Here is a 26,449-nt window from a genome sequence, read left to right on the forward strand (position 1 = left end):
AAATATTAACACCAAAAAAAATAGGAATAGATGAAACTGGAACATCTGAAAATTAAGATTTGGAAAAACAGCTGCAGAAATACTTGGAAGATTTCACATAGTGCTCCAAGAGTGACTTGTGCTACTGTTTGGGAGACAAAAATACCTTATTATGAAATACACCACCAAGGACATAGCAGTCGCTGTGTGTAAAAAAAAAATTCCCAAACTTGATACCGGATATTGCTGGAACAGACAAAACTCAAACCTTATCTCCTTTGCCACTTCCGTGAGCAGGGAGGTGACTGCCGGCGTCTCCCTTGTGCAGTGGTGCCGGCCCATTTCTGGCAGGGCGGTTTTGCACTATTACTAGTATTTGGAATATGCTGAAAGTCAGACCTGGAAAGCCCAGGTGTCCAGGAGGCTGAACACATTCACTTTGTGCTGAGCCCCACACTAGCTTTGGAGACCGGGAAATGATAAATGTCTCAGTTGAATGTTTTCCAAGAGGTATTCCAGTTTTTGAGGACATCAGCAGCAATCCTTTTATTGAGCACAGGCAGTATAGCTGTAGCTCTGGAGCACTGACCACGGCCTGAAGCCTTGGCTCGTGAGGGAGCTGGGCAATTAATTGGTTTTATAGGAAATCTGAACACACACATGTGCACAAAATCAAAGTGGTTATTTTTAAAGAGCAGCTCTCTGAGGAACAGAGGGTTATTTTTAACGAGAAGCTTTCTGAGGAACAAAGGGACAGTGCTTTGGCTAGCCTTAGATTTCAAGATTTTTCCATGGCTTTTACTGAATGAAGAAAGGCCAGAGAGATTTTTAGACTTTTCTGACAGCCTTGTTCATTAGAGAGTCGTCTCTGTGCACTTCATAGGCTTTAAACCTTTTATGTATCGCTGGGAAGTCATTCTTTCGGTGATACAGCTGAGGGAGGGTTGACATTGCCAACCCAGCTTCCCAGAGCTGTAGCTGACAGCCGAGACGTGGAAGCTTTGGCTCTTCACCCACTCTAGAGTGTTTCCTTGAGCCTCATCTATAGCTGGTGGTTTTTTGTCCTTGGTCCCTTGCTCATGTTCCCAGTGAGGATTTCTCCCTGTCCCAGCTGGCTCCCGAGATCTATTGCATCATCAGACAAAGGTCAGGAGAAAATAACCCTCATAGGCTTTACAGTGAGTCATTTTTTTGTGGGCTCAGCTTGGATGGGGAGCAAGTTGCATGAACTCAGCTGGTTAATGGGAGAGCCCGGCTCCATCTTGCTGCCTCTACCAGATTTGGGTCAGACCAATTTCCAAACAGGCTAATTGCCTCCCAATCTAGGGCATCCACCCCTCCCTCTGCCTCCTCGGGGATCCAGAGAACATTCAAAGGTAATTAGATATTTATAAGGACAGGCGAGCAGTCTCTGCCTGGGATGATGAATTAGCTTGAAGACATTATCTAATTCTCGGTTGTCTGAAATGAAATGTCTCCCTGCTGAAAAGGGACCTTCAGAGTGCAGCCTGAGACTCCCCGAGATCCAGAAATGGTCCCCGATGAATGGGGGATCTTTGCAGTCAGGGTATGGCCAAAAAGGCATCCCTAGAAAAACCAGGAGGTGAAGTGGCTTTGCCATGAGCGAGTCCTGCTGGCAGGAGGAAATTCCTCTTTGTACTGAGGCCAGGACAAGCCTGGGCCGCACGGGCTACAGAGGGGCACTGATCCTGCCAAGGCTTTGCCTGAGGATCTGCATCTCCCGCATATCACTTAAATTTGAATTTATAAGGGGGGAAGCTTGTGTGTCAACAGTTCCTGTCCTCTTTCTTGAGTGGTACAAGGGAAGTTGTACAAGACAACTTTCTTGAGTGGTACAAGACACATCCCCTGCCAGCATCAACCACCCAGGAGAACTGGTCTTCAGCTTCGCTGCAGCCGCAGAACACGGAGAGGTACGTCCCAGCTGAGCAACGCAACATACGTGTTGCGTACCCTGGGCGATGTCCCGCTTGGCACCTCCGACATCCCATCTCGGCTGTCCCACAGAAACCTCCAGGATGGAGAGGTGAGGGGCTGCTCTTACCCAGAAAAGTGACGACAGCTAAGGATGTGCGGACAAATCCAGCGGCACCTCCCATCCTGCGCCTCCGGCTGGGTTATGGCCTCCACGGCTGAGCCTCTACGGGTGAGCGGGGACAGCAGCCCTGCCAGAGAGAGAGAGAGAAGTTACCTGCAGCATTCCCGTGGCTCTGCTTGAGGGTCTGGCATCCAGCTGCATGTCCCCGCTGGCCACGAGCCCGGGGTGAGAGTCACTTGGGAGCAAACATCCAGCTGCTCAGTGAGGAACACACAGGGGTTTGAAGGAGCTTTTTCTTTCTGACATGGCAGATCTCATTGGGAAATTGTTGTTCCTTTTCCCTTACTATCTGCTATTTTTCCTCCCACCCCAAAAAGAGTGCTTCCTTCCTAGCATTTTTTATTAAAAAACACAAAACCAGAAGCACATAGGATATTGGGGGGGGTGGGGAGGAGGAAGAAATAATTTGTTCTTGTTATTTTGTGAAAAAGGCATCTTTCACTGAAACTCTTTAGGCTGGGAGTGACTGCCTTTGGGTGCCGTGCCGGCCCTGAGTCTCTTGTTCTGGAGAGGTTGGGGTGACCGCTAGCTCATCACTGTGCAGTGCACCCCAGCTTGCAGAGAGGAAAGGGAGCAGCACAAGGCAGCTGCACAGGGCTGGGTCATTTCCTGCTTTTCTTCTAAGCTAAATGCATTTGAATGGTTAATCAAGAGATAACAGAGCACCAAGGCATCTCCTGATGCCGTAAGACACATTAGTAGGTGGAGCAGTGATTTCCAGTCCCCTCTGCAGACTCCCAATTTCCAAGATCTCAAAAATAAACCCAAACAAAACACCGAGCTGTTTGCGCAGACCCTGGTCCCTGTGCTCTCCTGGCTAAACCCACCACGGGACCAGCTTCAGCACACGCACCTCTTTCCTTGTAACTCCGACGGGGATGTTGGGCTGGGGTTTTTCTTCCCTCTTTGTTAACAAATGCTTTTGAAATCATGCATCGAGGAACCCCGCCGCCCAGCAGAGCCTTGTGTTCCCCGGTGCTCTCCCAAACGCACACCCCAGTGAGCTGCTGCTGAAGGCACTGCCAAGAGCCGGGCTGCTCGTGGGCTGCGAGTGCTGCTTATCCCTCTGCTCCAGCTGGTGCCGCTTCCACTCCTCTCCCTGCCCATCTGTCTGCCCGAGCAGGCAGTACTGCTCCTAAGCTCCTCCGAGCAGGGATTAGCTTTCTGTCCCGTGGGATGCAGCCCCCTGTGCATTGCTGCTTTAAAAAATCCAGTGCCCCGCTCGTTAATAGCAGCCCTTGAAATGCACCTGAGCAAACAGTGATAGTCCCGTGTTTGCTTCACGTCCTGCCTCCGGAGACCCTGGCTGGGGGGAAAAGCCACCTGGCTTCTTTGTGTCCTCACCCAAAAGAGAAGATTTTGCTACCAATTGAAAGGGAGGAGACCTCATCCCAAATCCTCCTTGATTCTTATCTTGCTTGGGTTGGAGGGCTGGATTCCAGCCTCCTCGTCCAGCGCTGAGAGCAGAGCCCAGCCTGCCCACCCTTAGCTAGCTCATGCCCTGGTTAAACATTTTTTATATGGCAGGCCCCTAAACGAGGCTGGTGCTTAATTGTACTGCGTGGCCGGGGAAGGAGGGACCCCTGCCATAAAGAAATGATGGCGCGCAATGGGAGAGGGCTGAGCTGTGCTACAGACAGGCTATTCGGGAACAAAGCGGAGAAGGGCGTGAGACTCATCAACATGAAAGCTGCTCCACGCAGTTTGTTCCAGCAGCCCTGAAGTGAGTCAGTCACATGAAATCACTTGATGTCAACGAGAATCATGCCCCAAATGGTGTCCTGAACCCACGGCCTTTCAGCTAACACTGCCTCATTGTTCCCCTGCCTTCACCCTCTGCCTGCTTCTCTCTCGTGTGTCTTGCGCTCACATCGTAAGCACTTTGGGACAAGGACCAGCTTTTAGCTCGATCTGTTTTGCAGGCAGCCCTGCGATGTGGGCTTGCAGGCAATGCCAGCACTGCACTAATTAATAAGTTGACTTTTCCAGGTCTCTGCAGTATGGTTTCTTCACCAGCGTGATCCAATGCCCAGGGTTTGTGAAAGGCAGCGAGCGTCGAAGCTGTTCCTACACCCAGTGGCAGCAAATTAAAGTGAGAGAGTCTTGCTCCATCGCTGCCAGCCCTGTTTTCTGAGGCTGAGAGTCCTCTGCCTGTGCCTTGGGAGCTGCCCGCGAAGGCAGCTCTCTTCTATTCGTTTTTCCTCTCACTTTTAAAACAAATAGGAAAGAGTGTGGGAAAGTTGGATTTTGTTACTTTTAATAAAGAGCAGGCAGTGTGAGGAGATTGGGGAGTGCGGTGTTGGCCCTCCTTCCTTCTGGGGGGCTGGAGGCTCTGCCACTTTTCTGGTTTTATCAGCACTTCACACTTTCTGCTGTATGAAATGGAGATGTTGCATTGGAGTGAGAGCAAATTGCATCCTGCCTCTCCTGGGTGCTTTTGCCTAAACCAGCAGTGGTCCCAAGAGCTGAGCTGAGATCTGGTCAGGAGGGAGAGGAGGGTGAGCTGCGATGCCCTTCTGTGGGAATACTTCTACCAGCATCCCCCTTCGGCTTCCTTCCCTGCGGCCAGGCAAAGCTGGTGTCTTGTAAAAATTAAGCTGATTTGAATTATTTAATTAGTTGTCAATTCATTATTTATGTTGTAAACTACGGCTTTGATCCCCAGTTCTGCTGCCGGCTGCAGCTCTGCAGCTTCCCTCTTTCTGCCCTGACCTCCCCATCTGCTCTGATCCCAAATGCTCACATCATTTTCTCTTCTTAACTTCCTTGTGTCCATCCCTTCATTCCTCCAGAATCCCCCGCACACACACAGACGGGTATTTGGTCCTGAAACACTCAGGGCCCTTTCCAAAGGCGAGACGTGCTGTGCTGCTGCTCTGCAGGCTGAGGTGGGGCATGCGGATGCTCTTGCCGAGGAGGCATGGGGAGACGCTGCTGGTTCGCTCTTTTGAATCCAGCCTCAGTCCAGCCTGTGCTTTAACTCCTTTGTAAAAAATTAGGAACGTGATAGACAGGGAGAGCTCCAGGTACGGTCCACATCAAACGAACATGTAAGAGAGTAACAGTAATTTCTACAAGTGCTGATGCTGTATTCGTTCACAGTTAGAGACTGGATGAAGTAATCTTCTCAGATGCTGTTTTGTGTGTTCCTGATTGTTTTATTGCCTAAGTGACGTGATCAAATTGTGCCCGAGGGCCTGACTGTGAGCACACCTGGGGCTGCGCTGGCACCCTGGAGGCATCTTAGAGCCATGACCCTGAGCCATGGACCCTGCATCTGACTCTCAACTTCTCCAAAGTGTGGGTGTGTGCTTTGCATCTGATATTTAGACCTGCTCTCCATCTTTAATTAAAGAGGGCCCATGGGGACCTGTTCTTTACCCTCTTCATAGGATATTTTGACAGTCACTCGAGAGCCTTCTGTTGTACTGAAAGGGGATCTGTCATCCCTGCTAATGGATGCTGTCATTAATACTTCCAGTAGCAAGGGAGGCATGGGCGCACTCAAAAACACGCGCATTAGCCCTTTCCTCTGGAGCCCCTGGGACCTGGGAGTGATCCATTATCGTGGAGACAGAGTTAAAGAGCTACAGAGAGATTTTGAGTCCTCCTGAGCCTCTGGGAGAGGAGATGCTGCCTGGTCCAGCACCCACAGCTCCAGTTCTGACTGTGGAGCAGCATCCTTTGGAGGAGGCAACTCCAGCAGGACTCTGGGTGTGGGAGGGCCAGAAATGGCTTTTGGTAGGAGGTGGGCTTTAACAAGAGATGACATGGCCAGCACAGGCAAAGTGCTATCTATTCCTGGGATAAGCGAGTGTAATGCAATCTCCTGTGGTTAGGTGATGAGATGAGCATTTGTGAATAAGTGGGGCAGCTCCTTCTGCAGCAGCATTCCCCAGGGAAGGATTGCTCCTGAGGGTGGGTGATGCAGGAATTTGTCCTGTGCTGTGAGTGTCCCTTTTACTAAGGATCATCGCTAAGGCTGGAAAGGGCACACTTTTGATCTTTGCTGGATTTTGGCTTGCAAACCCTTTCAAGGTTAGGTACATTTTGTCCATCTCCAGAACAGCATGTTTCAATGAGCTGCAAATGGTTTTATTGTAATGTATCTGTCCCCTTGTAAAACTGCCTGTGCTCAGGAGAGGTTGATTTAGATGCAAACTTTGGATTCAGCCTTTCCTGAGCTTTTTTGGGTTCACATCTGGTGGTAGCTCCAGGACCTGTAGCAGCTGCTGCTGCAAGAAATCGTGGGCCACCCAAACCCCATCCTAAGCAGTGAAGTCTCCCAAGGTCCAAATGAGGACCAAAAGTACCTTCAGAGGGGTTCAGAGACTTGCGGTGGAGTTCAGCCCCCCCTAGCTCATCGGTCATCCCATAACGGACTCCAAACCCTGTCTGCAGTCACTAAGGGAACGTTGCTCCCCGATGCGGGTCAGGACCTGATGTAGAGGAGTCCTGTGGGCACTGCTTGCTCGCTTTGATACCTGTCCCCAGCTCCAGCAGAGATGTGTCCCAGACACACTTCCAGCGATAGCTGGTCAGTCCCCTGTGCCCTCTCTCCTGCCCAGGTGGGTTACTCTTGGCATGTTAGAAAAGTCCCGAAGGCTCTGCCTCTGCACAGGTCTTCTCTGCTGTGCAAGCTGATAGGAGAGGACCGGCGTGAGCTGCTCTCCCTGGGGAGGCTCCCGGCCATCAGCTAGCTACACCTTCCTGTCCCCATCCCACGCTGTCACCCTCGCACAGGGCAGAGGGACTGTGCAACGGGCACCTTCACCTGCCCTGGGCTCGGTGCTCCCTGTCTGCACCCCGACATCGCTCTGAGGAGCCGGGCAGTGGGACAGAAGGAGGGGACGGAGCGGGGACCTCGAGGAGGAGAGATTTCCCCCCGGCTGTGCTTGCACAGGAGGAGCTGAGGCTGGTGCAGAAGGCTCAGAGCCCCCAGCCCGAGGCTGCGGGAGCAGATGGTGCTCACAGCCCGGCCTCCTTCCCCGCCAGCAGCTCCCTGCCGGGCCATGGCGATGCCACCCGCAGCCAAGGCTGGAGCTGGGGCTTTGCTGTCCGGATGCATTTGTTATTGCCTGATGGGCTGAGGAGTTAGCACAAAGAGAGGGGACATGTTCCGCACGCTGCAGTGCCCGGCACAGCATGTCCTGCCTGCGGGAGGGCTTTGCTGCGGTGCTGGGTGAAGGGGGCACCTGCGGACGGGGAGCTCGTGCCCAGGTGGGCTGGATTAAAGCAGGTGTTTTCAGTCTGTCTGTCTGTCTGCCTGGCCTGCCTGCCCTTGCTGCTGCTGCTTTTGCACCTGGGCCATGCAGGCAGCAGAAGTGCGGTGCCATGGCTGTGATGGTCAGCGGGCTCAGCCTGGGGACAAGGGAGATGGCGAGATGGTCCATGGCAGAGGGTGTGAGCCCTGGGACAGGAGCAGAGCCACCAAGCAGGGAGCAAGGGGCTTTCCCAGGCCAGGCTGACCCCGACCCCCAGAGCCGGTGCCTCTGCCCTGGCCCCAGGTGTGAGCAATTACAACCAGCCCTTATTAGTATAATTGCAGGCAGGGCTGGGCTCTGCCCTCAGTTCAGTGCAGAGACCAGAGAGTGTGATGGAGAGATAAGAGGAGAAAGAAGAGAGGTAAAGGTTTAATTTGGGAGTGTTTAAGCACTCAGAGGAGGAGGGTGGGCAGCTGTAGCATGGCAGGACCCTGTCAGGAGGAGGTTGTTCCAGGGGTTTGTGCTTTAGTGTGGCTGGGAAGGGCACCCCGAGCTCCCTCAGGGCTGGTATCGCTGGGTGCTGGCACTGTGTTTGCTCTGGTTCTCTGTGTGGTCTGTAGCCCCGACTGGTTTGTGATGCTGTGTTGCAAGCTTGGTGACTGCTGCCAGTTTGGGGTGCCCTGCCCCGGCTGTGCTGTGGTCTTAATCGCCAGCATGGCCTTTTCAGCCCTGTCCCTTCCCTAGCAAGAGCTTCCAGTATCCTGCCTGCCCTGGGAGCTGTTGGCCGAAATATATTGTACTTCTAGAAATGAAGTCAAGCAGCAAAATACCAATCCAGGGATAGCATACCATGCAAACTTGCTTTGCTTGCTGCTAGGAAAAAAGTTGCATTTGCTGGGGCACCTTCAAAACTCAGGGGTGGGATTTTATTTGGGGTGGGGTTTGGTTTGGATCTGGCTCTGGTCCTATTGCTTTCCACTGAATGGGCTCGGTGCCGTGGTCCTGCCTTGCAGGTCTCCTCGCAGTGCAGTGCACTGCAAACGAATTTACATCTGGAGCAATTCTGAATCACCATATCCATGGAAACTAATGTGCTTCTCCTTTTGACACAGAGCAACCAGAGCGATGCCATTCCCGCTCCCTGTGCAGAGCAGACCTTGTAGGGCCAGGGCCCACGGTGCGTGCATGGGCCCTAATTAATTTTGTCAGAGAATGCATCAGGCTGTAGGATTTGGTGTGTGAAATGAGTGGAGGGGCAGAGCCTCGTGTGTAGAAGGGTGCCTAAACCACCCGGGGCTGCGCGGTCTGTGGGGCTGAACCTGCTGGCTGGCACGTGTACGTCTTGACACGTGGGGTACCCACACGTGGGCTTGTCTGTGCACAGATACGTGTGCGCAGGATAAAGTGACACTGGTGCATGGTCAGTAGTGACTCCAGGGCTGCTGGGTGTATTTAATACCCCGGTGCGTTGGTGTGCAGGAGGCTGTGTGCTGCCTGCCTGGAGGAGGAGGAAAGGCTCTGGGCATCCCTTTCCCAGGGCTGAGAAACCAGCTGGGACAGATCCTTTTGCCCTGCCCCAGCCCCTTGGCTGTGCTGCTGTGTCTTATTGATCACTGATTAATTTAATTGTAATGGAACTGGCTTGATAAGGATCAATAGTTGATCAGTGGCTCCTGTGCTTTCCTCCTGCAGTGGGTGAAGGGAGGGGAGGGTCCCAGAGATGCAGGGGGGTCTAGAGAGAGGGGGCAGCCCAGATTATCCAACATCCTGGAAAAGATGAGAGAAAAATCTCTTTGAAGGGAGGGAAAGCCCTGCCTGTGGGACACGGGAAACTGCTTCACTAAATGCTTCACTGGCGTGACTGGGGAGAGTCCTGCGCTGCTAGGATTGGGGACTGAGGCTGCCACACTCCTGCCTTTTGCATCACTTTTTTTTATGTTAGATGGACCGATCTTTGAGCAAAGCACCGGGGAGCTGGAGCATCTTGCTGGGAGAAGAGCCGCTGCTCTTGGGCTGCGCTTCCCTGAGTGGCTTATACAGGGCATTACTGGGACAAGCGTGTGGTGTGCCACAGACAGGGCAGTCCTGATGCCGAAGAGCATCTCCTGCTAACGGCAGGGAGAGGTTTGGCTTCCCCTGGGGACAAAATAGGCCCGTCTGGTCCTCCTTGTCCTGGCTCAAGAGGCAGGCAGGGCTCTTTGATGCAATCCCAGCAGGGCAGCTGCATTGAGGCACGGTCTTCAAGCACTCTCTGCTTTCTCTGTGTCTAAGTGCTTTTTCCTAATAATTGGTTGGTGCATTCATGTACATCGTGGGTCACGGCACCTTATTGTAAGAGGGTCTCAGTGGGAGTTTTCTTTTGGTTCAGCCCCCAGCCAGCAAGTTCCACCCCCAGACAGGCAAACCCCTGTGCTTGTGCCCAGCTCAGCGCTTCTTTGTGCAAGAGACAAAGCCGGGATCTGCGTTCAATCTGGGGACACGGGCTAGGGGTGTGCGCAGCACTAGGCGTGATGGGTTTGGGACTGGAGTTGCTGTAGTGGTAAAATCTAATTGCAATAAAACAGGTGGTATTATGAGTGGGCCTTTACTGCTCTTCTGTTGTGTTGGGCAGTTTGAAGTTTAGATCTGAGCTTTGCAGTTGGGGTGGTGGTGGTTTTGGTTTGGGGGTTCCCCCCCCTGCCCCAAACTGGCCAGATCCTGTCTCTGGTTGCAGTCACCTTAGTGCCTCAAGGCAGTGGGAATCCACCCTGAGCTGTGTGATCCTCAGCTCTGCTGCAATAAACCCTTGGTAAATCCCCAGGGTTTTGGAGCTGAAGTGCTCGGTGGGACCTGGAGTCTTCCCCGCAGCTGGACCAGGCTCGTGCTACCTCCAGGCAAGACCTTGGGGTCCACGGGCAGCACTGCTGGGGTCCCTCATGGGGACAAGCACAGTGTGTTAGAAAGCAAAGGAGACCAACAGAAATGGCCACGAGACCTTCCCATGCAGGGTCCAGACCCTGGGGACGGAGGAAGCTTTGCTCGGGAGGGGATTTCCCACGAGCTGCCTGCTGCCTCGCAGGCTGGGCACGAGCACGGTGTTCGACCGAGGCTGCCAGCATGCAGCTCCTAAGCTCTCCCTGAAGACTTGTGTTTCAATCAATAGCCTGAGTCAATAGCAGCTGGAAGGATGCTTAAAGTCTTTGAAAGCAAGGCCACAAGTGACTCCAGTTTAGCACATGGGTGTTTGAGAGATGATGTCTGCCCGAAATCCTTGTTAACGCCCTGATTACAGTTGCTAAAGTTCCAGATATTGGGCCCTTCTTACAGACACTCCCCTGCAAATTCAGTATATTGCAAGCCACGCTCTAAGCATAGCTCAGCACAGCCCTGCAACCTCTTTGCCTAAGAAATGCAGGTTATTAATCTGGGGTTGCATGGGGAGAAAGGCTGGATGTCAGGCAGAAATGCTGGCAGAAGGGATGGGAAGGAAGTCAAGGTCTGGCTGCACACGCTGCTATCGTCTTCCCAAAATAAAACTTCAAAATAAAGCTTCACATTGCAGGTTTTCCTTTCCTCTTGCAGCACGGCACCATGCATTGAGCACGCACAGCTCAACCGCAGGGAGCTCTGCCTAAACCCTGGGACATCCACAGCGCTGCCAGCCTTGCAAACCCACCCACTTTCTGCTATTACTGCTACCGTGGCGTCAATAGCAGAAACTCTTTGATGTGGCACTGGTATAAATAGCTCCCTACCTGCGACGGAGCCTGGCTCCATCCCCTCCCCTCCATTGCCTGGTAAATCACTTGGCAGGAGACAGTCCCGGGGAGAGGCTGTAGCGAGGAAAAACAAGTGCAGAGCTCGGGAAACCTTCTGGCTAACGCAGCCACGGGAAGATGATGTGTTATATGGGGAAGCCCTAACATCTACCAGTCCGTCACACCGGCACTGGTGCTGGCTGCCCTGTTTGTGTCGCTGAGTAAGGTCATGCCAGCACCAAGAGCTTTCCCGGTGTGGTGGGTGTCTGTGCACGGCACCAGGCATCTGCTCCAGCCCCGCAGAGCTGCTCAGCCCTCGCCTTGGCCCCGCTGCGCTGCTGGGTGCTTGTGCTGGCCGTGCTGGGGTGTGCAGCATCCCCAGGCAGAGGGGACCTCACTGGGGCAGTGCTAAAATCCTCTCCCTCCTAGGAGAAGGTTAGGGTATCCTCTGCAATGGTGTCATATTTATTTTGCTCCCTGGAAGGTTTCATCCCTGTGTATGACCTTCTCGCCTGTCTTTGTTGAAGTGGTTTTAGTATTCAGTCTCCAAATAGTGCCAAGCTGCTCTCTTCTTTATAAAACCAAGAACCAGCACAAAACATATATCCCTCTTTCTTTCTCCAGAGCAGGCTCCCTGGTTTATGGCTCTCTCGTGCAGGACTGACAGCTCTACAGGCTGTACGATAAATAATACATGTAATAATTTAGGACCTAGGCTGTTGTTGGCGGCTGGGTTCAGTGTTTCACAACTGGCTGTGGGTAGGAATATCTCTCGTGCTCTCTGAGGTCTTGGGACACCTCCTTTGTGGTCGTGTTAAATATCCCCCCAATAAGATCCTGGACCGTACAACTGCGTTGTGGCAATGGGCCCAAGAGTGTTTGTCATAGAGAAGAAAAAAGTTCAGGTTCAAGGAAACAGCTTTTGTATAGCTCCAGAGCTGACTTTGTTTCCGAGTCTGCCGAGACCTATTCCTTCTCTACAGCTCCACAAGCACCCAAAGACATCTAGTGTTAGTAAAAGACAAAAAGTGTCTAGGAAGTGCCTGATACAGCCCATCACAGCAGATTTTAGTAACATTTCTTCCCTTCCCTCTATGTTTTTTGACTCTTAAAGGACTCTAAGGAAGCCCCTCTCGCTTCTTTCTGTGTATCTGCGCTTTAACAGCATCTCTGAAAGCCCCTGGTCAATGCTGGGGTTTCCTGTGTGGCACATTGGCTTATAGGGCAACACTGCGAGCTAACCTGGTGCGAAGGGGATATGTGCAGCCACGTGGTCCCATTCCTGCAGAGCCCTGGGCTTCAGGGTTGCCATCAGCCCATCCCAAAATCTTCCTGGGCATCTGTGGTTCCTCATCCCTGGAAAGCAGGGCTGATAGCGCATGACACTGTTTTAGGAAGGCGATGTGCCTCCAGCTGTGTAGGGTAACTACAGGCAGTGCTGTGTTAAGCCAATCCCCGCGAGACAGAACAAAACCCATCCCTGTTTTGAGCAGAAGGGCAGTGCTCTGGGCTGGCTGGGACGGGTGAGAGCCCGGTGGTGGGATCCAGCCCTGCGGCTGATGAGTCCAAGGCTCGCCGGCTCCCACAGCTCTGCTCCGCTGAGCTGTTCGGCTGGGGAGCTGTCGGGAGGCTCCCTTGGGATGTGATGTGTTCCGGGTGACTGCGTGGGTTTGCTTCATGCCTAGCACCTTCAAGGAAAACTCTCAAAGATTGGGGTGTGCTTGTGGTGTGGTCGGTGCAAATAGACAAAGTGTTACGGGAGACCTTGGGGGTTGCTGAAGGGAGGAGGTGCTGAGAAACACGGGGAGGTGTCTGCCTCCCATCGGGGTCGATGACTTTTTGTGGATAATTTGGACTTTGGACATACACAAAGCATGCAGGGTGGTTGTACAGCCAAGCCGTGCTTTAAAGCATGTGAGCTCAGTCTCCACGTGGACTCCCAGATCCTCTGCATTTAGGTGCATCTGGTGCGTGTGTGGGAAATACCTCCCTAATGATATGGTTGGGTTTTCTGCCGCCTTTGATTTGCTTGTGGTAAATCTGCAGAGAAAATAATAACGCAGGCCATTAAATTCTCTGCAGATATATTTTGAGTGACAAAAGTCGAGGTTGCTTTCTTTGGTAGTAATTGATCGGGTGATGGGAGAAGAACGTTAGCATCCCTTTGTCTCGGTCTACTCTAATCGTGCTCCAGGGAGAGCCTGCAGCTAGGCTTGACTGACCTTCTCCTTTTCTGTTTTCTTTAGTCTTGGGTAATTCTAATCTACCCCTGGAAAGTACAGTTATTTCTAGGAAGTTTGGGACCCGATGCTTTCCTCTATTAGCAAAGCAAGCTTTGGCGGTGGTGTTGCCGTTGGGTGTGCTCGGTATCAAAGGTACAGCCTCGAGAGGTTCATCAGTGGATGTAAACCTGCTCCTAAATCTTGTGCGAGAGCCTGTGCTTCAGCTCTGTACTCTCAGAGCTTGTTGTGGATGTGCCTGGAGATGGCCTGGGAGGAGCAAGAGCCGTTCTGGGGGTCTGGCTAAAGCCTTGGGCTGGGGTTGCTGCTGGGGAGGGCTCGGGTTGTTCCCAGCTCTTGGCTGTAGAGCTGTTGCCTCCCATCCTCAAAGCAACTAGTGTTTCCTTGGAGAGATGACAATCTTTTATGAATACTCCCCAGTCCAGCCAGAAAAAGAATGCTGAGGCTCGTGGGAGAGCGGTGCAAGCCTGGGGGGGTCAGTGGGTCAGCATGGGTGAGATGCAAAGAGAGGAGGGAGCTCAGGAAGTTTAAGTCGTGGGACTGGAGCCCCGCAAAGCACACCCCAGCCTGTCCTGCTGCCGCCTGCTTCCCCATCCGAGCATTTGTCCCGCTGCGAGTGGGAAAGAGCAAAGCGGTGCCCTGCCTGGCGGTGCCTCCCGTGCCCCACGGTGCAGGCCTGGGGTGGGCAAGTTCTTGTCCATGACTATGCACTTGAGCCCCTCCGGCTCCCCAGAGCCTCCCTGACACGCTGCACACCCCCCCCCCCAACTCAGACAGAAATACCCCCCTGTGCCCCGACTCCCACCCCTCACCAGGATCTGCCCTCACCGGGGGTGCATAGGGAGGGGACTTGGGACACCACGGTCTTCCTTGTCCTCCCTTCTTGGAGAGGAAACTTGGCTCTCCTGGGCTGCTCTCGGCTCTGCCAGCCCGTGCTGGAGATGCCGAAGTAGTTCTGTGCAGCAAAATCTCTGCGAGTCCCCCTGCCCCTCCCAGGCACCGTGTTCAAGATGCCTGACCCCACGAGTGGGCTGTCAAAGACCCCCCAGCCAGAACGCACCAGGAAAAGCATAACAGTAATAATTAATAATAATAATAAAAAAATATTCACGGACTTAGTCCAGAAGAGACATTTCTGCTGACAGCCGTGTCGACCTCGGCCGCTCAGCTCCTGCCACAAGTGACACAGCTACAGCCCCCCCTTCCTCCCAACTCCACCCCCGGCTCCTCTCCAGCGCAGGCAGAGCCTGCATCGCCTGCAAAGCCGTCGCCTGCCGAGAAATGCCCAAACCAACCCCCTGCTCTTGCCTCCCCATCAGAGGCGAGCGGGATCTGGCAGGATCCCTCTTGCCGGAGCGAAGCCGGGCGCGCCTGCAAGTTGGCTCTGATGGGGAACGGTGCCCTGAAACGCGGAGCCTCTTTCTTCCCTCTCGGATGGAGGAAGGAGGGAGAAGGCGCTTACCTTGTGCGGGATGGATGGGTGGACATGAGCCGGGGGGCTGGGGGGTCCCGCTGCTGCCGGAGGCTCGGCTGCGAGGCAGTGCTTGCCTGGTGCCTGCCCGAGTGTGGATGTGTGTGCCCAAAGCCACTGCAGCATCTCTGCATTAGGATGTGCTCCTCCCTCTCCTCCCTCCTTGCGTGCGCGCTCCCTCGCTCGCTGCCAACCACCACGCCGGTCCCTGGAGAGGGTATTTTTTTTCTCTCTGCCTTTACCTCACTTGCCACAGTCCAAGGACCAGTCAGGGAGGCAGAGCGACTTGCAGCATCATGCATAATTCATGCCCTTCCTCAGCCTCCCTGGCTGCTGCTCCCACCAGAAACCCCTCATCTGCACCGATTGCCGCTGGCTCGCCCTGTCCCTGGGGCTGGAGCAGGTGTAGGCCTGGGGGGGGAGCTGGGGGAACCAGGGGGGGTCCTGAGCCCATGTCTGTGGGGTGGAAGCAGGAACGGGATTATTCCCGGTTGGGGGGGTGTCTCGGCAGGAACACACACCTCTATGCGTGTTTCTGTATATGCGCACCCCTGTGCCTAAATACATATATATGTATATTTGTACGTATACATGCATAACCAGGTTTATGTGCATCCTGGGGAGATTGTTTTCTAGCAAAATTTTGGGAAGCTCCATCGAGCTGAGCGCAGCTGTCGTAGGTGGTACCCGACCTGCGCTGCGCCGCGGAGGACGGGGTTTCCTCGCAGCATGGTTAGCAGCGTGTGATCACGCCTGTGGCTCTGCGCGCTGCCCGGTGTTCGGCCGAAGCGGGGGACAGGGGTGGCAGCCGGGGTCAGCTTTGGGTTTTTGGGTGTGCCAGAGCCAACTTTGGCTGCTGCTGTGGTCCGAGGGGCTTAAGGCTGGGCTTGCCTGCGTTGGCAGTGCTCTGCAAACAGTAGCTGTGCCCCCCACGAGGCTGCACCCAGAGCCCTTCCCGGTGAATATCTGCAGCCACGAGATCTTTGCTGTTTTCTGGCTGCTGGTGGGGGGGGAGGTCTGTCTGCGTGGAGTGATGCTATGAGATGTGACAGGGACAATCCAGGACCTTCGCCGTGATACATTGCAGGCACTGAGGTTTGGGGGAAAGGGATGCTGCCAATCCCATCGGTGCTGAGCAAGCTGAGGTGCGAAGGGCCCCCGTGGCGTGGGGTTTTGCTAGTGGGGAGGTCGCTGCCAGGCTGCATGCAGTGAGGTGGGAAACGGAGGATTCGGGAGCGTGGCAGGGACCACCCGGCGCTCTCCATCCCTCCCATCTCCAGCCCAGACCTGTTAATGATGTAAGGAGATCAATGTGCACTGGGGCTGTCCACAGGTTAATGGCCTGCAATTACAGAGGAGTAATTAAGGAATTAGTATCTCTATTGATTGGCAAAGCTCCAGCGGTTCAGATTCATCCAGCAAATGGGTGGGGGCAAGAGAGTGCCTGTGATGGAGTGGTCCCAACTCCCTTCCCCTTGTCCAACTCGCGCCATTCTCTGCTCCCTGCTCCCATTTTGGGGTGAGACTGGGAGAGACCGGCCGCAGCCTTTCCCACAGACCTCACCTGGGATAGCAGGCGCTTTTGCTGGACAGAAAAGAAGAACAGAGTTGGATCCTGACCCCCAGCTAAAGGACTAATGGAGGGAAACCCAAGAGAGATGATGAGCCCCAACGCCAGTGGAGGGAGAGGGACCTGCCCTCTGCCCCCTCTCCTCTGTGTCTCTGCTGTTGGCAGCTTTCTGAGGGTCTCTGCGGGTTACAAGGGCATCGGTGACCTCTTGGGTGTTCGTCCTAGTGCAGACATGTGCCGAGACTGCAGCGATAGCAGCTGGGGGAGGAAGCAGCTCTGTAAGGGCTCCCTTGGATATTCCCGGTGCTGACAGCGGATGGCTCTTAGCTACAGTAATGGGCAATAGACTGGAGCTGCCTCTTCGAGGAGGAGGAGGGTAATTGGAGGCAGTCTGTCGGCATTGATCCAGTCCTGCTGCCCCACTGTGTGGGCAGAGGTCAGGGAAGATATGGGTGTCATTATCGTACCATAAAAAGGGATGAGTGCTAATGCATGCGTGTCTCCCCCTGTATTGATCGCGAGGATGAGGATGGGTCCGTTGTCGCTCGCTCCTGGATGATAAAAACGGCGTGTTTCCTATGGGAATGACGGAAGCAGCCGCCTCCTGCGTGACCCTTTGCAAAGCTGAGACCTTGGGCCCTGCCGTGGGCAGTGGGAAATGGTGGCTTTGAGGTATTGGAGGGGTCCCTGGGTTCTAGCGAGCTTGAATTTCTGCATCAAGGGCCAAGTGCAATTCCTCCTTCATCCTTCCTTGGGGCGGGGACTGATGGTGGCTGGTGCCTCCGTCACCCCAGTCTGCACTGGGGAGCTCTCCTACACTGGGCAAAAGGTGCCTTTTTTTCTCACTGCTGTTCAAGTGGTGGGGAGGGGGCAGATAAAGCCCCCCGCTGCAGCACTGGAGTAGGAAGCACTAATACTTTCATCCTATTAGTGAAGGCTGCAGCAATTACATCTTCATTAGCCAAATACGCTCTGCTGTTTTTCCCCCTTCCTTCAGCCCATTCTCGTCAAGGCTTTGCACCAGGGAGCCTCTATTAAGAGCACTTCAGAGCCTCAGGGGCAGGAAAGGCTGGGGAGTGCAGGATTGGCCCCGGGGGGAGGCATCGCTCACCGCTTGTCTGCCAGGATGTGCTGGGTCAGGAGCGGGGAGCTGGGTAAACCCTGATGCTCCCATATGTTTGCTGGGCCATGGGGGCTTCTTCCTCCAGCTTCTATCTTGTGCTTCTGAAGGGTGTTCGTGCTGCAGCTGGCACTGGCAAGGATGCAGAGCTGCTGTTTGCCAGCACAGCGTGTCTCAAACGTGCCAAGCCAGCATCACGAGTGTATCCAGGTAACTGGGCAGCCGTTGCTCCTTTGTGCCTCGGTTTCCCCACCTGGAAAGGATATCGTTGCCTGCAAGGTGCAGCAAGGTGCTCCTGCCCTGGTCATTGGGAGCAGATATTGCAGCTCTTTGAGTGGTTCCCCTAATGCTTTTCATGGGCTGGCAGCCACGTGCAATTATTTAAAACCCTCTTGACAGCTCGGAGAGAAGTTAAACCTCTGGCTTTCACAGCACTTACCTGGACAGACGGACATCAGACAGGGCATCGGATGAAATCCCAGTGGTGTGCTCCGTCCTCTTGGGGGACAGGCTCTTATCCCTGTGTTGGATGCCCTGCATGGTGCTGCCCAGCCCGGCTGCTGCCAGCTCGCTGCCAGCCCACCCACCCGTTGGGCAGTGGTGTTGCACTGGCCAGGCTCCTCGCCTCGAAGGTCGATGTGCAGCCAGATGTGCCAGCACTGCACCTCTGCACCTCCCCGCCTGCACAGCTGCTCTCATCCCGTTCACCTGGGATGCTTCTGATGGACTTGTCCCAGCACTTTGAGCTGCTCCCAAATTTCAGCCTCTACCAGGTTTTAATGAACAAAGCATCTCCGGCTGTTTAATGCAGCTGAGCAGATCTGGTTGGGTGGTGGGAGATGTCAGAGCACCCAGCGCAGGGAGGCTGTAAAAATACTAGTGGGGAGAGCTGCCCTGCCTCTGCCGGGTCATCCCCGCAGCCTGCTTGGGTGCAACAGGAGCGAAGATCTGCCGCTCCCCAGACCCTTTCTGCAACCTCATGTGAACCTCCCGTGCTGTGTTGCAGCTGCAGAAAGGCAGGAGCTGCTGCACTGAGCTTGCACGGGCTTTGGGAACCATCCCCCCTGCCCTGAGCCCACAGAACGGCCGTGCTGAGACAAGCTGGTGGGTGGAGGGCTGTGCTGGAGGGTCTTCTCCTGTCCCGCGACCCTGGCTTCTGCTTTCACACCTCAGCGTGGTCCTGGGCTGTGCGGAGCTCTGCAACCTGGCTTTGGGAGAAGCTTCTGAAAAGAAAGCATCCATGGTGTGTTATCACTGCCAGCCTTGGCCCAGGGCTTGTTCTGCTTTGCCTAGATAAACCAAGGACTAAGAAAATGATCTAGCAGGGTAGCAAAGGAGATGCTGGGGTTTTTAAACCACTTGGTCAGATTTTCTTCAGCAGAAGCACTGACCTGCTGGAAGGATGCTCTGCATCTCCGCAGCGGTGGTCAGGCTGGGCAATGCTTTCCCTTCGGATGATTTCAGGGAAGCATCCTTTTGAGCAGCCAGCCCGGGTGAGGGAGGGTGGTGCTGGGGCAGGCTGTGAAGCTGGGGGACACTGGGGACCAGCAGGGTTTTGTGGGCTGTGAAGGGCTGTGTGTTTGGTGAGCGCTCACCCGGCGCTGGCCGCGGGTGAGCGGCAGCAGCGGTGCCGGCTTTCACCTTTTGAAAGGTGATGGAAATGAATTGCAGGCTTAGCATGAGTTTTGAACAATGTTTTATTATATGTTTAGTGTTCTCTATACAAAAAAATCCAGTCTTTTCTTTTTACAGTGATTCAAAAAAATGATATCTGAGTATTTTGGCCTTCTTTCATCTCTCATGCAGTCGGTTTATAAGTCCTCATATTAAACATTTTTTCTGTAGTCCATAAATCTTGTTGCTGTAAACTGTTAATTTTACAGCTTCAGCTATACATTTCTCATTGGAACAAGTGGGTTAACGCAAAGGTGTTGTTTTTTGCTTTAAAAAAAGGCAAATAAATACATAGAATACTTTAGAACAACCAGGAGGTTTTACAGAGAGGATGGATGGATGGCAATATATTTACAAATTAAAGAAAAACAAAACAGTCCAATACTTTCTTTCTGATGTGAGCAGGAGGAACAAACATTTAAAACTCTGTACTGCAAAGGAAGGAGTCTGTTCTGTGGGTTTGACACAGGGTTTAGACTGCATTTGACAACCAAAGCCCGATGCCCACTTGCGAAGGACGTGGAGAGACAGGCGCTGCTGGGCAAGGGGGAAGCTACTGATGCGGTGGGTTATTTTGTTAGGACCAGAAAAGCATCATTATTCTTGTTAATAAAACAGGTCTTAGTGCAAGAAATAGAACATGGTCTTTTTTTTTTTCTTTCTTTTTTTTTTTTTTTTTTTTTTTTTTTTACAAGGTTTGTTTATTGCTTAACTGAAATTGTTTGCTGCTAGTACACAATTAAGCCTGGTACGACGGACGTTACATTGCAGGTTGAACTCGCAGCTCTGCTGGGACCTGCACGCTGAGAAGAGGCGTCAGGACTTGCCAGGACAGCCGGTGGCGTGGATGGAGCGAGTGCTGCATGCCAGGTAAGGCACGGCACGGGGCATGGTGCCGGTGATGGATGATGCTGTGCGACTTTGCCCTCGCACCCATCCTGCTCCCCTGGGGTGACAGCAGCAGGAGCTGCGGCTTCTCATCGACAGGTCGATCGCTTGGGTTAGAAATGACCGTAACACGTGGACTCGGGGTCTGTCATCTGCGAGAAGGCAATGCTGGCAGGGGGTGTGTTGTGGTCATGACCTGGTGTCCAGACAGTTGGGGTTTCTGTGAGCAGTGTTTCAGGGCTTGTACCAAAACTCGTTTTTTTCCCGCTGCATTTCTGTCTCTTACTGCAACATCACTTCAGGGAGAATAGGAGCAGCCTCAAGATCATGTAAACACAGCAAGTGTCCTCTCGTATCCCACGCTTGCTCTCCTGTGGTTCATATCAGCTGTTGTACATGTGCAGGGCTCCAAATAGCAAAAGGCTGCGTGTCGGTGGGGACAGGCTGTGTCCCTGGGCTCAGATGCAGCCAGCAGACTCTGGATCTGTCTCCAGAACATGGATGAGGTTTTGGCTCAGACAGTTTTAGAAACAGGCTCAAGTTTGCAACTTGGGAGTTGGACCCAAACTGCTTTTTCCCCAGCTTCTGAGAGCACTTGATTTTCAGTCTGGCTCTTCTTTCTCTTTTTTAAAAATTTATTTATTTATTAAGTGTTGGCCCCTAATTTAAACCCTTTATGAAGATGCATCTTTTGGAAAAGAAAAGGTGAAAGTGTGCCCTGCTCCAGAGAGGCTGTGCAGATCCCAGTGAGGGACAGTTGCCCCTGTGATGGAGACCGACCCCTTAGGAGGGGTCCTGCCCTTCACGCAGAGGGTGGCTGATACAGAGCCCTCCCAAGCATCTCTGCTAATCCTGGGGGTTACGCTATCGGTAGCGGGAGATGAGGTGACTGGCCTGTCCCCTCCGGAGAGGGACAGCTGGGGATGGAGAAGCAAAGCAGCTCCCACAGGGTGACACTGGGGACAGGCAGAGACAACCTCCAGCACGGTGCACAGCCAAACGGGCAGAGACGGGCAGGCAAGACCCCTCAGCACCACCGGTCCTCGTGCGGGGTCCCCATCCATCTCCTAGTGCTCAAAGGACTCTCACTCGGCAGAAGCGTGGCCACAATGCCCGTGTGGGTGCAGCCTGGCTCTGGCTATTTCTGGGGGGCAAATGCGTTTTGGGGTGGCGTGGGGCCACCCTGTCAGAGCTGCGGTGCTTTTGGTGGTGGGAGCAGGCGAGGGCTTTGCTCCCTGCGACGCAGTAACTGCATGTGCAAACGTCTACTGAATCTTTATTAAAGGGAGTAAGAAATGTTAAGCTCAGGATGAGATTTGAACTTAGTGAGAATTTTCTCTGGGCTCCAAAACTCTAGGGGAAATTTCAAAGAAATGTTGAAATTTTGACTATACCTTATAATTTTTGAGTAATTTCTACACTACAAGGCTAAAAGTAACTTACATGGAGCTCTTTGTCCATGGGGTCCTCTGCAGAGATCTCCTTCCTTTTTTGGTTACTTAAAGTAATGTGGTGGTAGGACTCTAAATGTTTTTGCAAGACTTTTTGGGGCAAGAACAGGACTGGCTGGGTCCAGCTCCTTCCTTCCCCAGTTGCCGAGGCACGCCGCAGGGCGCACGCTGCAAAGCTACAGGGTGAAGCACTTCTCCATTTCCAAATAGATGCCAAGAGGTTTGCTCTGTAAAATGGTGGTTAATGACAGGACAGAAATGCAGGCTTTAATATAAATGGCACGTAATACAGATAAATGACACAGACTGCCCTGCTTCCAGTAATGCCTGACCAACTTCCTTGTGGTTTGGACGTGTTGCGTGTTAGCCAACGGTCTTGTGGTCCCTGTTAGCTGTTGGCCCATAAAGCAGCGAGGATCTGATGTGCTGGGTGTGAATGAAGATGCCCAGCTCTGGTGGTGGAGGCTTTTCTGCAGTGGAGGCTGTAGTTTCTTTTTCTCCTCATTTCCACCAGTGCTTAGGCAAGAAGTTACGCAAACTCAACGTTGTAAGGACAGCCGTAGGCTTGGGAAGCGATTATCCCCGTGACCAAGGGCTGCGTTATCACTTGGCTTCGTGTGTTTGCTTAAAAACCGAATGCATGTCCTGGGAACGGGCTGGGAGATGCTCTCCTTAAACCGGATCAGTGGTGAGCGTCAGCCGTAGAAATAGGCTTGTTGCATGAATGCATTTACACTGACAGTAACAGAGCAAGACGTATGGCTCCTACTCTGTAAGATGACACAGATGGAGGACCCTGGCAGATGCGTTCCTGTGCGGTGGAGAGGGGACATCCCTGCGCTGCCCTGGGGTAGCAGGAGCTCCCCCAGCTCTAGGAGGGGGCCCTGCCTGTTAACACCATCCTAAACCCTCCTTGGCTTATACGGTGCATGTAGCTCCTTTGCTGTTTGGTTTTCATCCAGCTTTCTCCTGTTTTCTCTGTGTGATTCAGCAGTTGGTGCTGCACGGGTGCTGACCGGGTCCAGGCTCTTCCCCGAGGTGCAGGATAGTTGTGCCATTAGCAGCTTAAAGAATGTGGCAAAGTCCATCTCGACAATCCATATTAGTAGAAGTATTCTTGTTAGCAATATGTCTTCATAGCAAACCAGCTTGAAAGCTAAAAGAATAATTGCATTAATCCTATTGCATTTAATCCATTATGCTGAACAAAAACATCCTCCTTAGAAAAAGAAATGAAAGAAAAATCCATCCTAACATCGTTCGCCGTCTGTGAAACGGTCTGAAGAAATCCGATCTCTCTCAGCGAAGGTACCTTTGGTTTCGAAAGTGCAGGAAGTGGGAGAATACACATGGCGTTGGCCACTAAGTACGGTCTATTATAAAACTCTACCTTCTACAATGATCCATGCTGTCTCAGCTGGGAGAGCTGCCCAGGCATCCTACTCCTACTGGTCTGGCGGATCGAAGACCATCGCGTTAGGGGCGTGTAAGCGGTGGGGGAATAGTATCAGTTTATTAAACTTCACGGGAAGTTCGAAGCTGTGTAAGGCATGTGAAGGAGCACTCCTATCCAAGACGCTTTGTTACAGTGTGTTAACGGGTTAACTTAAATCGCGTGTTGTCTTGATATGTAAATAAGACAGCGGAGGGGAGTCCCACGGTGCAGGCGCTCGCTCTCGCTCGTGGAAGGGTCTCGCTCAGGCTGATTGATGGAGGGGGAAAAGGCCACTGTCAGAAATGAGGAGGGGAGTTTAGTGGAAAATACTGTCGATCTGGCTCATCCCTGGTGCCTGGGGAAGATGTGGACCTCAGGTCCTGCGCTCCCACCACGTGCCTTCCTCCCTGTCTCCCGAGGGATGCGCATCCCTGAACTGTTCAAGCTGCTGACTGGGAGCTGTGGTGCGGGGCGATAGCAGGGGATCCTCCACCCCATCCTGGTGGGTGCTTCTCATCCTGACCAGGTGGCTTTGATTTATTTATTTATTTATTTATTTTTGTAATAAGTGATTTCTGGTCCCCTCTTCCGATGTTAATACTGGTCCTGCTTCTACTGCCTCTTTGCTACATTAGATATATGGAGTTGCCTTTAAAAGAAAGCAGGCATGGTCTGGGGGCAGTTTCCCCCCAAATTCTTACAAAGCAAAGACTAAACCACAATGATTTGCCTGCAATTACCCAGGCAAGCAATGCTGTTATCCTGGGCTCGGCGGGTGAGCGGCACCTGACTGTCCTTCCACAAATCCCACGAGCTTTTCTGCAGCCTCTCGTCCTCTGAGGATGCTCTGGAGTCCCGTGGGGGTGGTGGGTGACCTCCCCGTGGGCTTTGCAGGGGGGATGGACCACGTAGCCTCAGCTACCGATGCGGGTTACGGTGCCAAGGGAAGCGGCGGGGACCTGTTCTTCCCTGCGTAGGTGCTGCTTGATATTTCGGGAAGGAGGTTGCGGTGCCGACTAGTTTGGGAGAGGCTAAGGTGCTGCCGTGAGGATGGACATCGTAGTAATACAGTGCTGTGGTGTCGTTACCCAAAGACCCATCGCTTTCCTTCTTTCATGCATTTACGCTGCTTTTGCTGCTCTGCCCAGGCCCCGCTCACCTCTCTTCCCTCCCAAAACTCTTTTTTTTTTTTTTTTTTTTTTTTCTCTTCCCCCCTCCTCCCCCTCTTATCTGGAACATTCCTGTAAAGATTAAAAAGAAGAATTTTTAACTCCCTCCCAAAAGAACAAAAAGGGCCTTGGGGAGCCTGGGTGGCCGAGCCCATCGCGTGGCCCCTGCTGGGCTGGCTCTGGGTGCTGGGGCCAGTCCCGAAGCTGGGGTGCAGCTCGAGCATCCCGCTCCTCCTCCAGCCCCTCTGGCTCAGCCCAGATTTCAGCTACAGCTACAACCCATCTGCCCCCCACCCTGCCCCGGGAGTCCTTGCCGTTTGCTTGTTTGCTAAGGATAAGATGGCATCGGCAGCCACCTGGTCTGCCTGTTTGCTTGGATTTTTTTCTTTTTTTTTTCTTTTTTTTTTTTTTTTCTGTCATTGTTGGTTGGTTTCATTCACACGTTTCTGTTGGAGGTAGTGGCGGCGGCGGCTGTTTAACCCCCATCCACTACAAACACCTCAGGCTGTTTGTGGTTTCAGTGCATTGCGCTATGCCAATGAGTAGATAGCATTGACTGGGGAGGTGGCTTCTGAGCTCTCGTTGCCTTCAGTCTCTTCTTTGTCCTTCTTCACCGTGTACTGGCCGATAAAGGAGCCGTCCTCGTTAAACTGCCCTTCTCCCCCCTCTCCATAGTCCACCAAGCTATCGTCACTCTCCTGCTGCTTTATCGTGCCGTCCAAGGAGGTCTGGCTGTTTGGCAGGGGTTTGTTGTCTTCATCGCTGGGTGGCAGAAGACAGACAGACACAGTAAGGGTTGAGAATGGGGCTTACAACCTTCACCCAAGGTCTGGATATTCAAAAATAAATCCAGTGTGCAAATATACTGACCAGAGACCACAAATGCGGGGTGCTCTGACTGCAGACAGCAAGTCGTGGCACGTCTGACACGGACGTGAAGGTGGGGAGACAGCCTCCGCGCCGGAGGCCCACAGCTGCCTGGGCACTTGGTGCTGTGGTTGGTATTTCTGCAAGCCCAGCCTTCATGCTTTTTCTTTTTAGAAAGCAATTTTTTTTAACCTACGTTACATACGATGCTTAGATCGGTCCAACTGGATGTACGTTATAAATATCCTTTCCTTGTCATTGCTTATATTCTTTCTTTCTCTTAGCATTTTAGCCAACCTTGGTGTAACCTGGTTTAGTGAGGCTTGTTTCCAGATTTCCTTGCAAAAAACACACTCGGCTGTTTAGATAGCTACATGCAATGGGGAGCACTCTCAAAGCACTGCGAGGGCGCATGTATAGGATGCCAAGTTCTGTGCAGCTTCCAAAACTCATGGGAATTTGCCTTTCCAAGCTTATTTCTGATCATCTAAGCTTGTTTGCTCATTTCTTTATGCTTTTCTCTTTTTCACTAGAAAGATTAAGCCAGGTCACTGAAAAATAAATAGTCTGACCCACAGGGGAAAAATACCAACCCTTTAAAGAAACCCTTTTAACAAAAAAACAGGGAAAAGCTGTTTTCTCTCTGGAGGGCAAGGGCTGGTATCTCATAAATCAGATAACATTGCGTGGAGGATGAGAGTGGATTGCTATATATAAAAATTAACTTTCATATCAACTAGTCCTTAGTTCATGTTTGATCTTATGTCCAGCATGCAAATTCTGTAATATTCCTAAAGGTATCACATATGTACCTTAAACATTTGTCCTCCCACCTCCATTCCTGTCTTTTTATTGTTGTTTTAGCTTGGACTCATCAGACTCACTCCCCAGCATGGCACTCTAGTCTGTTCCTTTATTTTTCTTAAAATCGGTAAAAGTACTGGGCTTTGATTGCATCCCTTGATAGTCGGTGTCCACACAAAGGTGTTTGCTTCCTGCAAAGGCATGAGAAACACTTTGCTTGGGCCAGGGAGCAAAATGCTCTTCAGCTGGGGAAGGCATTAAATCTCTCTCATGCCATTTAATTAATGGCATCAGCTCTCTACAGTGGGAGAGGAATCTGGTATCCCACAGTACAACACGCAGCTTTCTAACGTATTTCCTTATATCAGCTCTTTGTGAATTAAGTGATAAGACAAAACCAATATTTAAGGCCTTGTGTTAACTTGGCATCACAATAAAAAATACCTTGTTAGCTTTGAAAGCAGCTTCTTTCTGGGGGGAGGAGGAAGAGAATTCAGTCTGCAAGCAGGACTGTGCCAGTTAGAAAGCCCAATAAATGCCAAGTAGAGAGTGGCAAAACCCAGATCCCTTTATTTTGCAATATGCTTTCCCAAGCAACTGAACTGGGGTTCAGTTAAAGCTGCATCTAGAGCCAGATTTTTTCCCTAATGGGGGGTTTGCAGCACCAAACACCCTGGCAATGCATTTCCCAAACCTGCCCCCTGGTTTTACCTCTCTCCGG

At 52.5% G+C, this 26,449-nt stretch overlaps 2 protein-coding genes across 27 annotated transcripts in view; both read right to left on the bottom strand.

Annotated features, from left to right (window-relative positions):
* Positions 1-14,884, bottom strand: part of CNTN2 (contactin 2) — a 34,977-nt gene extending 20,093 nt beyond the window's left edge. For all 3 annotated transcript variants that reach the window (XR_007509881.1, XR_007509882.1, XM_049831673.1), the window contains exons 1-2: positions 14,742-14,884; positions 2,045-2,165 (exon numbers count right to left, since the gene is read on the bottom strand). Coding sequence is in view for 1 of the 3 variants with exons in the window: in XM_049831673.1 (XP_049687630.1) it covers positions 2,045-2,099 (55 nt within the window). In the remaining 2 variants the exon portion in view is untranslated. The remainder of the gene's footprint in view (positions 1-2,044; positions 2,166-14,741) is intronic.
* Positions 14,885-19,135: 4,251 nt separating this feature from the next.
* The window catches only part of NFASC (neurofascin), a 98,231-nt gene continuing 90,917 nt past the window's right edge, over positions 19,136-26,449 (bottom strand). For all 24 annotated transcript variants that reach the window (XM_049831647.1, XM_049831668.1, XM_049831662.1 and 21 more), the window contains one exon: positions 19,136-24,819. In XM_049831647.1, coding sequence (XP_049687604.1) covers positions 24,588-24,819 — 232 coding nt within the window. In that variant the 3' untranslated portion in view covers positions 19,136-24,587. The remainder of the gene's footprint in view (positions 24,820-26,449) is intronic.

This window comes from Accipiter gentilis, chromosome 29, assembly GCF_929443795.1.
Source record: "Accipiter gentilis chromosome 29, bAccGen1.1, whole genome shotgun sequence".
Classification (NCBI taxonomy): Eukaryota; Metazoa; Chordata; class Aves; order Accipitriformes; family Accipitridae; genus Astur; species Astur gentilis.